The sequence below is a fragment of the Strongylocentrotus purpuratus genome, unplaced genomic scaffold, assembly GCF_000002235.5.
Source record: "Strongylocentrotus purpuratus isolate Spur 01 unplaced genomic scaffold, Spur_5.0 spur5_contig_839, whole genome shotgun sequence".
NCBI lineage: Eukaryota > Metazoa > Echinodermata > Echinoidea > Camarodonta > Strongylocentrotidae > Strongylocentrotus > Strongylocentrotus purpuratus.
This window is the reverse complement of record NW_022145545.1, coordinates 1,108,810-1,125,383: the sequence shown is the minus strand read 5'-3', so window position 1 is coordinate 1,125,383 and position 16,574 is coordinate 1,108,810. Positions and strand designations below refer to the sequence as shown.

Here is a 16,574-nt window from a genome sequence, read left to right as displayed (position 1 = left end):
ATTTCGTTGGTAAATTACTCAAGAATCCCACATTTTATCAAACAATAATTTGTACATCATTGGAAGGCTCATTTTCTCTTCGTTTAAATGACACCAAAACAAGGATAAATAAGTCACAATCATGACCAATTTCAGACAGTCCGAAGTAGAAGTGTCAGAAACCCAATTGTCTAAAATAAGTGAATGGCTACCACATTTAGTTCAATATGCTCTTTTTAAGGAAAGAAAAGAATAAAGAATCATTTTCATTGGAAAGACAAAGCTTATAATCTCATCTTCAACAAAGCACCGTAATCATGATGGAAGTATCTCAATGGAACCGAGCAGGCACAATTTGTAAACTTGTATGGCAACATGACATTTTTGCAACTGCCTTATTTCTAATCGATGCCTAATCGATTGCAAACTATGCTATATGCTGACACATACGTGGTCCTTCCAGTATGATTATGGTTTCATATGAGAAGAGGATGAGAACTGTTCAGTCATGTGCAGTGGCGTACGCAGGATTTTTTTTCAAGGGGGGGGGGGGGGGGGGTTTTCAACATTTTGAAATCGGGCCGAAAATTTCGCAACGACTCAACGACTCAGCCAGCCGCTAAATAAGTGGGGGAGGGGGGAGGGTAAGAGGATAATTTTTTTTTTTTTTTTTTGTTTCGAAATTTGAAAAATTGACATTTTTCTTCGTTGGGGGGGGGGGGGGGGGGGGGGGGGTAAGGTCACCTTTTTTTCAGTAAGCCATGGGCATAATTTTTTTTTTTTTGATAATCAAACCAAAAAAAAAGGGGGGGTTAACCCCCCCCCCCCCCCTGCGTACGCGCCTGGTCACGTGTATGTTTAACAATTATTAATTCCACATCATTTATTTTCATTTCAAATCCATAATGACCCAAACGTAGCAGACATCCAATTATTTTGGACAATTATTGGGTTTCTTACACTGCCATTTAAATTAGAAATGTTTGATTTTGTTATCATGACTTTGATGTCATATGACAGAAACGATATTGAACTCTCCCATCATATATACATTTTCCTAGGAATAATGTGAAATTATTAAGGCTATTCACCCATATACTGAGGTTTCCCATTTTCAAGGACACCCTATAAAGGGCTAGTACAACTGAAACAAGATATTACTTCTCTTTTCTGTTATTGCATAATTATTGTACATGTATTTAGTAATTTCGTTCTCCAATATGGCAACAGAATACAGGGGGGGGGGGGGGGTATAAGAGCACTTTTTTTTTTTTTTTTTTTTTTTTTTTTTTTGGGGGGGGGGGGGGGGGGGGGTCCCAAAAAATTCGCAACGACTCAGCCAGCCGCTGAATAAGCGGAGGGGGGGGGGTAAGGTCGATTTTTGGGGTCACCCTTTGGGACAAAAAAAGAAAGAAATCATTTTGTTTTCTTCTTCTTATTATTATTATTATTTTTTTTTATGAGGGCGGGGGTTTCATCAAAAATCACACACATAAACAAAATTGAGGGGGGGTTCAACCCCCAACCCCCCCTGCTGCGTACACGCCTGCAAGCAGTGCAGTGTTTAATAATGAAACACTAGATTTCTTTCTTTTTGAAGAACAGATTGATTCAATATAAAGCAAACAATAACGAATTATAAATGAGATCCTATTATGCCAGGATTCATTTCAATAGATTGTTCAAATTAAAATTTGGATTTAATGTTTGCAATTGTGGTCTGAGGACACCACCCCGTCAAAGTATAACATAGTGACGCACATGCATACATCTATGCTCACCAACCAAACCAACGCGCAAAAAAACCCTTCTTTGCCTCTATCTCTCTTTCGCGTTCATTCTGTCGCTCATGGGTTACGATGGCGACTTCGCTGCGATATAGCGATGCTTTGAGAAACTTCAAAAACTCGATGCTCTTCCCCAAGTTGTTGATGGACTTAGTATAGTTTTCAAAGAACCACACTTCGTCGCAATAGGATTTGAAGCTCTCTTTCAAATCTCTCTTGGTTTCTGTCGACAAGCTGTTGGCGTGAGTAATGACTATCATCGGTTGATAACCTACACATTTCATGAAGAAAAAGTAATAAAGTTATTCATTGATTTAATCATTTATCAATTTTGTATAATAATAATAATAACAAGGATTAAGGAGTGATGGTTGATACCATTTCTCTTGAAACTCGTGAATTTCTCTCTGCATTTCAAATAATGATTTGAATGTATAGGCCTTCAACTTATCCAATGTAACCCACTAAATCTGATTTAGAGTAAACTCTCATGACATAATAATTATGCTCCATTTATCAATTCGACAGCTCATTTTGCTTTATCAACATCATATAATTACGCTACATACAACCAAAGAAAAAGCAGCTTGTACTTAGGATACAGCAAAATGAACAAAGAGAAGAGAGAGAAGAGAGAGAGAGAGAGAGAGAGAGAGAGAGCAGGCGTAAGAAAGAGAATTAGGAGAGGGTGACAAATAAAGATGGGAGGGAGGCAGGCAGACATACATACAATATATATATATATATAGAGAGAGAGAGAGAGAGAGAGAGAGAGAGAGAGATTTTTTTTGTAAGGAGGTGTATAGAAATGAAAAAAATTGGGAATACGAGCATAAGGAAGAAATCACCATTGATAAAAGGGAAATCTAACCTTTAAAAAGTTGCTCTCAGGGAAAGTATTAATATCAGAGAAGCAGATTTATACAAGTTTAAACGACATCAAACAACTGTTAGTAGATGTATACCTCTTTTAATTTTAGTAAAAGCTCTAATCACTGTTATGCAAAAATGGGAATTTCAAAGAGGCTTAATTTCTCTTAATGACTCTAAGGTTAAAAAAATTGTTAATGTATCATTCAGGGGTATCTTTTCTTTGTGGAGGACCTACAATATGCCATCCATGTAATATTTTGTAAAGTGCCCAACAGGGAAAGGCACATTGAAGAAACAGAGAAATTAGTGATATGTTAGTATCTCAAAGTGGCTTCAAAGTGGCTTAATTTCGCTCTAATATAGTGACGGACGACTCTCCCATTTATTCCAACATACAATGACTCTAAGGTAAAAAACAAATTGTTAATGTATCATTCAGGAGGATCTTTTCTTTGTGGAGGACCTATAATATGCTATCCACGTTATATTTTGTGAAGTGCCCACATAGAAGAAACAGATAAATTAATGATATGTTATTACACAACAAACAAAAGAGTTGCTTGTGAATACGTCACAATCCACTGACCAATTGCCAATGTGAGATTCACGTATTTTTTAGTGATCTGATATCTCAAACATTCATCAATTTCTCGTCATTTAAAACTTCAGTCATTCTCTAGAACTCGAATTTGTCTGTTTTCATACAATCAAATTAATTTAGTGCAATGGTTTGATTATACTTTAATGAATATTATATCATGTCGTAATGCATGCACTACTATGGAATGTCATAGGGAAACTCTTCGATTCACAGGACATGTGTATGTACCGGTAACTTGACAAATGCAGGGGTAATGATTACAGGGCCATCAGAAAGAGCAGTATTAACACTGATGAGGCTACTCAGGGTAATAAGTACAGGAATGAGCACAAGTACTCATACCACACAATTACTTCAAGCTGTTAATACATTCAAAAAGTATTTAAACAATATTATTCCAGACTTCTTGTATCTGTTTAGGTATCTTATTATTATGTAAGCTATTTTTTTTATTTATCTACTTGATTTTTTCTCTTGTATATAACGTGAATATTTCTCTCCTTTTTCTTGTTGTACTCCAATTCGCTCTTGTAATTATTGTAAGTTCTCATTTTTGTTGTAAGTTGTCCTTATTCCTGATGTATTTACATGTCTTTTATGTTTTTAGGGACCCCTCTGTAAAATATCAACGCTGAGTAGGGCCATCCCTCCGTCTTTCTTTTATAAGTGTGTCTTTATGATTGTAAATGTATATATATATATATATATATATATATTTTTTTTTTTTTTTTAATTGACGGAAATGGACACAATACAAAAGAATACAAAGTAGTACATATAATATTAGTAGTAGTAGTAACATGATGATCATCATCAGGCCTTTAACAAAAAAATGTTGTATTGCCCTTTGCGACCGACCTAAAAATCTTGAAATCTACGGTCGGATTTTTTAAAAAGGTTTTTTTTTACCGTTTTAAAAAAAAAAAATGTATTAAAGCATTCAAACCTCAGGAATATCAGCCCAAAGAGGGAGTTTAAAAAAAAAAACTGATTAAAAGATTTCCGACCGACCGACCCATGTTTTGGTACCTAAAGGGCAATACAACATCTTCTTCTTTTTTAAGGCCTCATATACCTACCACTATAATTTCGAAGTTTTGTTGAAAACTTGTCAAAAAACTCCACAGCTGCTTTCTTCTTTTGAGAGTCACTGAACAAATTTTGAAAGGTAATATCTCTTGTTTAAAAAACAAATGATGTATCATTCAAGTTTCACGAAGGCTAAACTTCAGCCAAAATGCACTCTTTACTACTATAAAAATAGATTTTAATGAACACTATAGTCAATTGCGACTCGTTTCCCGAGTAATAATGGCCAAAACTCTAGTGAGGGAGGAATCCAAAATCGTACATCACAGTATATAAGATGGTTGAAAATTAGCTTCGGTTGTTGGAAAAATAGGGCCCCTCCTTGTGAAACTGAAGAGGGGCACAGTGGTTCTGTGATCGGGGAAGGAAGGCGTCTTTTAATTGACAGATACCTACTCAATATCTTTGAGTATTCCACCTAGGCATAGTGAAATATTATGGGCATGCGCATAAGTGGCTTCGGACTAGACCTTGCAATCATAAACGTAATTAACCTTTTCAGTGCGACCACCCCCCCCCCCCTCCCCCGGTCAATATGTTCTCTCTCCCGAACATTTTTAGTACAATTGCGAATCTTATTTTCGGATTAATATTGAGAAGTAAATATGTGAAATTCGGAATTAAAAATAGCCGGTTTAAATCTTTTCCTATACTTACCCGTGTTTATAGACGAACACAGCGCAATAAATTTCCTCACTAATAAGACAGGTAGAAACTGATGAACCTGCTTCTTCTTTCTTGCCTCCTATTTTAAATGTAATAGTGTAGTAGAAAGTGGTATAGTTTCTTTCCATTAAAAAAAGAACGGTACATAATATTCAATACATATACCAGTGGCGGATCCAGGGGGCTGCCCCCCCCCCCCCCCCCTGTGGGAAAAAACATTAATTTACCTTTTGGGAGATGGCCCCCTCCCCTGACGCTCAAGGGGGGGGGGGGGAAGATTCAATGATTAAGCAAGGGGAGGCCATAGATAAAACACAGATAAAGGGTGTCAAATTCTAAAACATCCCCCCCCCCTCGATACGCCAATGCATGTGCGATTGTTTGGTAAACGCGTGTCTCATTATTAGCCAATTGAAATCACAACTTTCTTCATAGTTCACCATTTTCCCTCGATTTTTGTACGTTTGAAGCGTCCACTCCTTTCTTATTATACACATAGGCCTACGACATTATTAGATGGGTAGAAGAATCCCTGCAATCTGATTGGTCAATTACCGTGTAGTTATTTTTACTGGATGCACGCGATATCGGGGATCGATACCACCGATATAGGCCTGTCTTTTTTAAATAATTTTTTTTTTTTTTTTTTTTTTTTTTTATAGTTACTGTGCACTGACAACTTTATTATTTATTTTTTTTATTTCATAAGTTTCAGGAAATCATGTTTTCCGGTAACAACCGGAAAACATGGCTATGGCAAAATCATGCGTCCGGTAATTACCGGAAAGCATGATTTGCCATGCACCCGGTAAATCCGTAAAATAACAGGTTTTTGTATTTTTGACGATTTTTTGAGGGCCCCATTTTATAAAACAGATGGTGCACAGGTTTAATTCGTGGGTCGGTGGAATTGTGTGCACGCGGTACCTTAGAATTTGGTCTAAAATCATCGAATTTCAAGTTCGTTGTCTAAAACCATTCAAAGGTACCGCGTGCACACAATTCCTACAGACGCACTCAAACTTGTGTATCATTTGTATAATGCCGTACTTTTTCCGTATATACACTGAAGTATACACAACTACTGTTGTGTAAAACAAATTTAAGTTTAGTAATTTCTAAGTTTTGTCGCCCTACCCTTAGTCAACTTTTAGGCGGGTATTTTCAATTCTTGCGTCTATATAAACAATGTATACACACATTTATATTTCTATATATATAATCAGAAAATGTTGATGATTTCTTGACAGGCTTCAACTAAACTGAATATTACTTGCAATAGTTTTTCTATTCAGAAACCTTATACTCAAGCAATAACGAATGTTACTTACTGATTTCATCCATATACTGGTCCACATATGACAAACTAAAATCTTTCATGCCGCGATTGTCGAACAGAGAAATATAGTCAGTAAGACGAAGACAATTTCGTAGTTCAGTGTGTCCTCCAGTTGAATGTGCTGTGCTTCTGGTTGGCTGGCTTCGCTTGCCTTCACAAACAAGAATTACAATGGGGAAAACATAACAGAAAATACAGTATTAAACTGACAATACGTTTTAGGTTTACGAGGGGGAGCTGGGGACTGCAACTACCCCCACCCCTTCCCCAGTTCCAATATTCAGGCAACAGGTGTATATATATATTTTTATATCTCATCTAGTGTATTTTGATGACAAAATAACATTTTGTAGATAAAAAAGTTAATTTTTGCTCGATCACAACATTTTTTAACAGGATGGTTTTGAGCAGCGAGATGCCCGAATATATCATCTTTAGATCTCATGTGTGCTTTGTTGACAAAATGACACGTTTACCACATTCCTGGCATTTATGTCGTGCCAGAATACAACATTTCTTCATCATATTTATCTACTGTAATTTGATGACGAACTTCTTTTCTCTTTGTTCTTGTTCATTTGAAAAAAATTGCGAGAATGTGCCCACCCGCCTACAAATATTAGACGTGCCTTTATTACGAACACGTGCATCGTAAAGGTCATATTTCTTGTAATGGGTTACCGCCTTTTTGTATTTTCAATTAATGTAGGATTATATGAATCGTGTTAACTTTTAATTTACGGCGTGTTTTATCGTTAAGTATATGTTATTTTTAATGTAAGATCGTTATCACCTTTGTATGCGAACTCAATAGAATTGAGGAATGTAGACTTCCCAGCTCCCATCTCACCAAAAAGACCGATGTGCGCGGCTGCCTTTTCATTTTCCTTACCGGGTTTTTTGAAAGTGTATGTCCTTATTTCTTTTCGAAGAGCTCTCAAATGACCTGCAAATAAAATGGCACATAATTATATATAGAAAGATTATGATTCCAAAAAGAAAAATGTTGCAGTAAATATCTCCGTCATTTAAATTATGTTTTTCAATATTCAATATTATTTTACCAATATACAGACGAGAGAGGTAGCTAGAGCGAGATGTTTGGACCTAGTCTAAATTACCTCCATCACAAATGTATCACACGACACGTATGAAACACACACCCTACACGGAGCAGATTTATGATATAAATCATTAACATGGAATCATCGAGATGATGTTTCGGTAATCATTAGCGAGCCTGCTGCTGAAGCTTTTATGATTAAAAAAGTGGACAAAAGGAGCCAAGAAGATTTTAGCTGAAACATACGATATTGTAATCCTTCTACAATATTCTACTTAAAGTGTCATTAATGACGAATGATTGATGAGTATAAGGGGTCAAGGGCGATAATGAACTGACGAACTCCTAGCGTACTGTTTAATTGAACAGCGTCTAGGTGGACATTGTGACAACGATTTCTTGATCTCCTTTTATTATCAAGACAAAGTTACAGAATATCCATTCTCTGAACTACAGTTGGGTCGCTGTGAAGCAAAGTAGACTAACCGACATATTGATAAAACTGAGATGCATGTATATTATAACAATATGTATAGTCAAATGCATATATTACACTAAATCTAAGGGTCATTGTATTTTCTGATACTGTACTCTTACGCAATCTATTTATTTTCATTTTTTGAAAGCATTTAAACTTCTTAAACTTTAAACCGTGTTTCTCAGTTAACAGGCCTACCTAGTCTGTAAAGGGCCACTGCGATGACTGGCAGAATTAGAGCGATCAACATGGAGCCCCCGAGTACACCAAAGCCGATCTTTGCCCAAGTAGACACCCCTTGGCCTATTAATATTATCATGCAGAAAATCATTTTATCATAGCATATCATCATATGACAGATCAGTTTATAATATCAAGTCCTCATCGAATACATCAGAGGTTACATAGTTAAGAATAACAAATATATGCAGGGGCGGCGATCCCGGGGGACGGGGGGGGGGGACACGTCCCCCCTCACTTTTTTTAGGGGGGGGGTCGTCCCCCTGGAAAATTTGGAAAAAGTGCCCCCAAAAGTGTATAGCAAATAATAACTAAAGACTGAACAAAATGTTACGCTCTGGAGGGCCCGAGAGTGCAGTGTTTAGACAAATAAAAATGCCCCAAATCTTTTCGTTCGCTAGCTACGCCTTCTCGCATGAAATCCTTCAAAGTGTTCAAAGAAAATTTGTAGAAAAGTGAAGTGTGAAAAAAGTATATTGCTTGTTTTTATACCATAGTTTTGCTAACGAATGTTATTTTTTCATACAACAAAACGTCAAAAACCTGTGAAAGGGTAATCACTTCCGTCACCTTCACCTCTCTCCTTCACGATGCTCCCTCGCACTGGCGTAATGATGGAGGAGGGCTTGGGGCAGTTGCCCCTAATAAAATTCAAATGTGGTTTATTTCTAATTCGATACCAGTGATTTACAAATGTTGCGGAAATGGCATGGTTTTCTTTGAACTTTCGGGGGCTCTGTCCCCCTGGACCCCAACAAGTGCCCTAAGGCTGGCCCTGGATGCTCATCTGAACGTAATTAAATGCCTTAAAAAAAACCTGAGCTTCCGGGGGCTCTGCCCACTGGAACCCGCCAAGGGCCCTAAGGCAACCACTGGATGCTCATCTGATCGTAATTTAATGCCTAAAACCCCGAGCTTCGTTTTTGCTCATTACGCCACTTCTCACTCGTCCCTCGCATTTCGCCCCCCCCCCCCCCCCCCCCCCCCCCCCCGGTCATGAAAAGAAATCGCCCCTGAATATATGGATCCCCACTGTTCCTTCCTGGCTTCCAACTTTACGTTCTCTCTATTCTTATAAAGTGGTTTTAAAAAATCCTTTAAAATCGGATGGAGAAGCTGATAAAATTGAATAAACTTGAAACTGGTGTAGATGAAAACATTACATAGACGGTGGCAAATTAAATCACGATAAATTGGAAACAAAAGCGTGAAATATCTTGAAATTAAAAGAAATTACGATTTTCTCTTTAATAGTTCGACGTTATAAGAAAAACACTGTTGTGGACTTGTGGTACATGAGTGTGCCTACTTTACCTTTCAATCGTATGGCTATATGTTGTTCAGATTTCTAAGTCATTATAATATCAGTTTAAAGGTAAATTCTCATTATGAATGCGTTACCTAGAGCAAGCACCGTGATTGTTGCTGTCCGATCTGTTCCATTGGTCGCCCGTCCCTTCACCGTACAGGTGTAAGACCGATCTTCGTCAACTTTGGCAGTGACGCTGATTGTAACCACCCGGTCAGCTGTGCCGTCAGGTAGTGTCTTCTGGAAAGGTTCTCCAAGGGGCTTCTTCACAGTCCCCGAGGAGGTCCACTCAAGGGAAACATTCGGTCTGAAGCCAGTCACTCGACAGTCCAAGTGAAAAGGCTGGGTGTCGGTAGTTGTCACCTCGCAGTAACTTTGAAATTCGTTCCCGGTTGGCTTATGGGAACATTGTCCGATGCGAGGAGTTGATACTTGTGCTTCATGAAGAAAAGAGAACATTATGATCGCACCGTACTTTTAAATAATCAACCTGACATGTACGAACATTATAATGACATATTACATTATCCTAACATGATAATTGATGTTACACTTGGGGTGGAATCTTTCGAAAGTAGTTGCGATCATGTTAAAAGCAATTATTAAGGTGAAACATTGGCATAAATGGAAACGGTCAGTGAAATGAATGAAAACAATTTATAGTTTAATCAATAGGATTATAAAGGATTTCGAGACATGAAATCAGAATACAAATTACCATTTTGTTCATAGTTTCTGTGGACCTGGAGGGACCATCAGACGTAAAGAGGTCCAGATCAAAAGAAAGAAATTAACTGGGACCATATACCGTGTGAGTCGAAAAAAGTTTACACCCAGAAAATTGCTATTTATTAAAAAAAAATCTATGAACAGTAAATTATTATACATCTCATGAAAGAGCGTTTTATCCAAATCATTTGGTGTCATTTTTGTGTGGTATGTGTTCACGTTTGGATGAACAGGAGGCATTGTTTGCGAGAGTTCAAAAATCGACTTGCGCCAAAGTAATGCCTACAGTATGGGATATGTTGAGATTAAAGTGAGAGAATGAATTGAATGTATCAAATGAGATGGTTGGTCGGTTGGTTGGTTGGTTTTATTTTCCGTATAAAGATTCAAATACATACAAGAATACAATTTACAAATATAATACAAATCAAGAATTAAAAACGGCTGGAATGCTCTATTCAGAGCCGTTATCAAAATGGCTCTGTTCTTCCTAGATGCATAAAAATGGCTCTGTACTTCCTAAATGCATTGCATATGCTTTTTGCAGAAGCAAAGTCACACAAACACAGGCGCGTACGCAGGGAGGGGGGGGGGGGGTTGGGGGTTAACCCCCCCCTTTCGTATTTTTTATGTGTGTATTTTTACGAACCCCCCCCCCCCCCGAAGGCCGGTCGCATCGAAATTCCATAACCTAGCCTTGTTGGAATACAAATTGGGCCTACTTTTCCCCCTTAAAATATTGTTTATGTATGTGTGTGTGTGCGTGTGTGCGTGTGTGTGTGTGTGTGTGTGTGTGAGTGGTTGTGTGTGTTTTGTTTACAAATATAAACACCTCACCCCTCTAGGCCAATTAAGATTTTTCAGAACATGATCTAAGAAGACATCCCTACCGTAGACAGCCAGTATGGTGTGCATTGTCAAACTTTCTGCAGAATAGAATTCAACGTGACACACGTATCTTCCTTCGTCTGACACCTCGAGATCATTGATGACGAGAGAGAAATCCTCATTCAAAGCAAACCGGTCATCCAAGCTTATTCGTTGCTGTTTGAAGTAGGAGGCCTTGGTTATGTCACTGCCATTCATCCAATACACTGCAAGCACGTCTTCATTGGTGAAGTTGCATAGTAGGCGTACATCTTGCCCGAGCCAGCCGACTACATGCTGCTCAGTACTACCAACTGTAAAGGATGGGGGAGGGGCATATGTGAAAGGGGGCACAAAATAAAATTCAATGAGAAAAACGCTCATAATTAATAAGGAGAGAATGGAATAGAGAGTAAACCATAAAAACAAAGAGAAATGTAAAAGCATGACAATAATGATCTGTAGTCGAGATGGACTATTGGTATATTACTATATTACTATTACATTTTTATATCTTTATTACAACATTCATGAAGTGCCAAAGAAAGTTGCTCAAACGCTTCGCTCGCTCACAAATTTAGAAACTGGACAGAGGATGTTCGGGTAAGACACGTCATTCCCCTCCCCTGACAACAGAGGGCCCATGCGCCCATGATCGGGGGAAGCGTCCTCTTTAAAGGTTGGGTGACATCCAAATATAAGTTGGGCTGCATACAACTCATATTTTGTTATTTAAACATCTAAATACATGGCATAGAATTTTAATATTTTTTTAGAATTATTTTCCCAAACCTGCTAAGCTTCACCCTAAAAAGATGCTCCAGATCTCATTCATCTATGTGACATCATCTGTCAACCATTAGTGAGCTAACACAAGATAGTGGTATGTAGCTTCACAAGAGCTGACCTCATGTTGTTTATAATAGACCCTACACTACCACCACAGGAGTTGCTATGATAGACCAGGGAGGTGCCAGACGTACCGTAGCATCACTAGGAAAAGAAAGTTAATGTGGAGGTTTTGTATGAAAGAAGGCAATTATTTTGTGAGCAAGTGCTGAGCTAGGGGAATTTATACCACTGTCTCTTGTTAGCTCACCTATGATAGACATATGATGTCACAAGATCATTGAGATCTGGAGCATTTTATTAGGATGGAGCTTTGCAGGTCTGAGAACATTATTTTTAAAAATATTTTGAAATATAAGTAATATTTTTAGATGTTTGAATAACAAACAAAAGACCCATTTGGATTTCACCCGGCCTTTATGACCATGCGTCGCATTCGTGTGCATGAACATGCTTAACGTTTTTGAATGCACAACAGGGACCCCCCCCCCCCGTGTCATATCGGGGATTCCCCAAATCGTATCGCGATTCCTTGACATTACTGTAATTAAATTTTATCTATACATGTTGACTGTGTCTTACAACACACTGTTTTACTGAAACAAAATGGTTTTCATACAAATGTATATAATACATGTGTATATCACATGTGTGTTCATGGGAGTCAGGATGGGGGTGATGGTACATGTTGTAATTTTCATGTTACAAACTGTTATTTTTTACACCTGTGACTTTGAATAAAAACCTTCACCCCACATTTCAATTATTGGAAGATAAGTTGAACATCTCATTGATTTACTTAATACCCAGGTAGGGATTATGTAAATTGAATATTCAAATACGGTTTCTTGAAAAAAGGAATGTCCAAGATGTCGGCTACTTATTCTTCAGGTAAATGGTAACTGAGTCTACCAGGGAAAGTTACAATGCTACAATAAAAAAGGCAATTTCTGTTAACTCATGCATAAAAGTTTGGTTTAATAAACCATTAAATTCACTCAGCAAATCATGAATGTATCATATCACCTTCAATTTTGTAAGCTCCAATGGATTTACCTCTCACAAGTTGGAAGACTAATTCTTGCGCAACCTAATTTTCATACCCTTTACAAAATTGAGCAGTGCTTACCCAAACATTAATTATTTTCGAACTTTATCGTGTCATATGAAGCTTGAGCTTATGAGCTTTTCATACATATAAAACTTTTCCCCTAGAATCATATATTTTTTTATTCGGTAGCCATTTCAAAAGTGTACAGTTTTTTGGGGGACGCACGGTATAACCCTAAATGGTTCAACAGGACATCATAACACCTGTTATATTACCCTAACCCTAACCCTTACCCCAAATTAAAAACAATATATTTAATTTAACTAATAGCTAATAGCCTATCGTTTCTTGGGAGGTATTTAAGTTTCCTCTGCTTGCAAACATACGTAGAAGGCAGTCATTCAATTGTTCTATCGAAAATGTCCTGGTAATGACTCATTTTCTTCACTAAATATGTCCTTCTAATAACGCTGTAAGATGAATATATGTATATGTATATATAAACACATGTGTGTATTTGTGTTGTATAATTATGTAAATAACCATAGGCGTAGGAAGCGTTTTGAAGTAGGGGGGGGGGCTGAAGCACTCACCCTCAGAATCTTATTTTAGTGAATTTTTTGACATTTTTTTCAGATCAATTCACAAGCAATTCATTATGAATTAAGATATACCAAATGGAAACTGTGGACATATATCGAAGTATAGCCACAAAGGATTATGTTTTGATCTTCGAGATTTAACAATCCCCTCTATTCGTGGACTAAAGATGATCGATCTTTCTTGGTCACATGATAAGAGATAGGAAATCATAATGGTGGCAATGGTAATGGTTTTGTTGAAGATTCATTTGCAGCCAAAAGGCTGAATTGCAGAATTTTGTACATTGTGTAAAAACATAAATATATATACAAACATAAATCGTATTAAGACATATCACACAGTGAATGAATTTAATCATGAACAAAAATGGACATGCAAGCAACATAAAATGTTCATAGCAAGAGTCATATTAGCTCAAATGCTCAAGGGGTATTTGCATTCCACTTCATATACAAACGGAATGAACTGATACGAAACCTTTAAGTTGTTCTATGTAGGCCTGCCTCTCTTTCTATGATAAGGCAAGAAAAAAAGAATGCATTATTTAATGTAGATTGTTCATGATAAATTCAGAATTATCATAAATCTTTATATACCTTGAATATACCTTGAAGGTCACACCTCGCCATCGTTGTGATGACGATCCAGTAGATACTGTGGTGTGGCAGGATTAAGGGGGTCCCATGGGACCCATTTAAAAACCCAAGTTGGATAATGTCTAAATGCTATAATAGTGCATGTGTTAAGAGCTTGTTCATACGTAGAATCTGCAATGACTTGACTATGTTTCACATAAATCTATCAATATCTTTAAATCCTCTGTCAAGGTAAAAGGTGAAGGACACAATGAAAGTTTAAGCAAATTCCGATTCCAAATAAAGAAGTTATGCATTTTTAAAGTTGTGATCAATCAAACACAAATTGGCAAGTCTGTGAGGTATTTTTCGAGCTCACGTACCTCCCATTCGCTCAGTACTAACAAAATCTGAAATTTCCATTTTCCCTCAAGAAAATGTTCAATCATATATGTACCCTAAATATAATAATTGCAAATATGTTTACTTACAACCAGGGGCGTACGCAGGATTTTTTCAAGGGGGGGGGGGTTTTAAAATATTTTGCTCCCGAAAATTTGAAAATCGCGCCGGCCGAAAAGTCGCTCAGTGGGGGGGGGGGGGGGGGGGGGGGGGGGGGGGGGGGGGTAAGCGGACACTTTTTTTTGGGGGGGGGGGGGGGTCTCAAAATTTCAAAATTTGACATTTTTCTTCTTGGGGGGGGGTAAGGTCACTTATTTAGTTATTTAGGTTAGCCGTGGGTATAATTTTTTTTTTTTTTTTTTTTTTTTTTTAACAATAAAAAACAAAAAACAAAAAAAACAAAAAAAACAAAAAAAAAAAGGGGGGGGGGTTTGAACCCCAAAACCCCACCCCCCTGCGTACGCCCCTGCTTACAACCCCGCAAGGAACAAATATATTCCGTCATCAATAACGTAGAAAACGTAATTTTATGGAATAATATGCACAACGCAAATAGAAGGAGAGCTCGTATGATACGTCACAGAGTTGCCAATTTGTATTTGATAGATCACAACTTCAAAAATTCATAACTTTCTTATTTTTAATCACACTTTGCTCAGACTTTAATTTCTTGTAATAATACAATTTGAAGAAAAAGTTACTTACATTGACCAATGCCTTTCTTCTAAAGTTGAGTCTAACCATTAGAATAAGTATATTGATAAGTATATTAAGAAATTGATCTGATATCTATATGTAGATGCACAAAATAAGGGGCTTTCAGCCAAAAACAATGGAGGCGAAAGGATAGTCCCCCAGCCCCCCCCCCCCCGGTTATTACGCCATTGTTTAAATTACCTTCTAAATGGAGGCCCAATTACCACCTGCAATTACCATTTTAAGCATTCATCCTATGCCGATATGCAATTTTCTTATCGTGATTTCATTCAATACATTGCACTTAAAAAAAATTGATATTGATATCACAAATGCGGCAAACAGAAATTCATTTAAAATCCCTGCTTTACATAGTCACATCATTGAAAGCCATGCACCAAACAAAGACATTCACATTCACTAGCACATAATGTTCATCAACGGGTTTTGTTAATATACCAGCATTGTTCCCTACCATATACATGGTTCAACCATGAAGCAATACTTACACGTTGCTATGGCGCACAATGTCAGTATCATTGGTAAATAATGGTTGAGAGAAATGCACACATCTACCATTTTCACAGCCATTGTTTCGACATCAGGCTCATCAAATATATCAGATATGGAAACAAATTTAGGATGTATACGTGGCGGTTGCAATGATGTTTGAATACGTTATACGTTATACAATATGTCTGCGTCATTACAAAGGTCAAAGGGAAGCGGGGAATCCCCACTACATCATAATCACAAGACCACATCATGATCATGTTCATAAGAAATACCATTTACATGATCATGTTCATGGGGAAGGCCCACAGCATGATCATGTTCATAGGGAAAGCCCACAGTATAAACATGTTCATAGAGAAGACCCACAGTATGATCATGTTCATAGGTAATAAGGCCTACAGTATGACCATGTTCATAGGTAATAAGGCCTACAGTATGAACATGTTCATAGGTAATAAGGCCTACAGTATGATCATGTTTATAGGTAATAAGGCCTACAGTATGATCATGTTTATAGGTAATAAGGCCCACAGTATGATCATGTTCATAGGGAAGGCCCACAGTATGATCATGTTTATAGCGAAGGCCTACAATATGATCATGCTCATAAAGAAGGCCCACAGTATGATCATGTTCATAGAGAAGGCCCACAACATGATCATGTTCATAGGGAAGGCCCACAGTATAAACATGGTCATAGAGAAGACCCACAGCATGACTATGTTCATAGAGATGGCTCACTACATAATCATGTTCATAGAGAAGACCAACAGTATGATCATGTTTATAGAGAAGGCTTACTACATAATCATGTTCATAGAAAAGACCAACAGTATGATCATGTTCAACGTGATCATACTGT

The 16,574-nt window shown here is 37.4% G+C and overlaps 1 protein-coding gene across 2 annotated transcripts; it reads right to left on the bottom strand.

Moving 5' to 3' along the window:
* Window positions 1-1,429: 1,429 nt before the first annotated feature.
* Window positions 1,430-15,917, bottom strand: LOC100890756. Of its 2 annotated transcripts, XM_030987821.1 has the most exons (9): window positions 15,706-15,917; window positions 11,044-11,334; window positions 9,517-9,861; window positions 8,074-8,178; window positions 7,128-7,280; window positions 6,327-6,485; window positions 4,987-5,074; window positions 4,320-4,390; window positions 1,430-2,037 (listed from the first exon to the last, which is right to left on the bottom strand). In XM_030987821.1, the coding sequence occupies exons 1-9, from the start codon at window positions 15,785-15,787 to the stop codon at window positions 1,757-1,759; spliced, it is 1,575 nt and encodes a 524-aa protein (XP_030843681.1). In that variant the 5' UTR covers window positions 15,788-15,917; the 3' UTR covers window positions 1,430-1,756. The 2 variants fall into 2 exon arrangements, with proteins under 2 accessions (XP_030843681.1, XP_030843684.1); XM_030987824.1 differs by lacking the exon at window positions 4,320-4,390 and having other exon boundaries at window positions 1,838-2,037.
* Window positions 15,918-16,574: the final 657 nt, after the last annotated feature.

Excerpts from the sequence above, each read along its gene's own strand:
- LOC100890756 (XM_030987821.1), bottom strand. The coding sequence starts at position 15,787 with ATGGCTGTGAAAATGGTAGATGTGTGCATTTCTCTCAACCATTATTTA. Across the intron at positions 11,335-15,705 it reads ATTGTGCGCCATAGCAACGT|TTGGTAGTACTGAGCAGCAT; the intron begins GTAAGTATTGCT and ends CATCCTTTACAG. Across the intron at positions 2,038-4,319 it reads AAAACTTCGAAATTATAGTG|GTTATCAACCGATGATAGTC; the intron begins GTAGGTATATGA and ends TGAAATGTGTAG.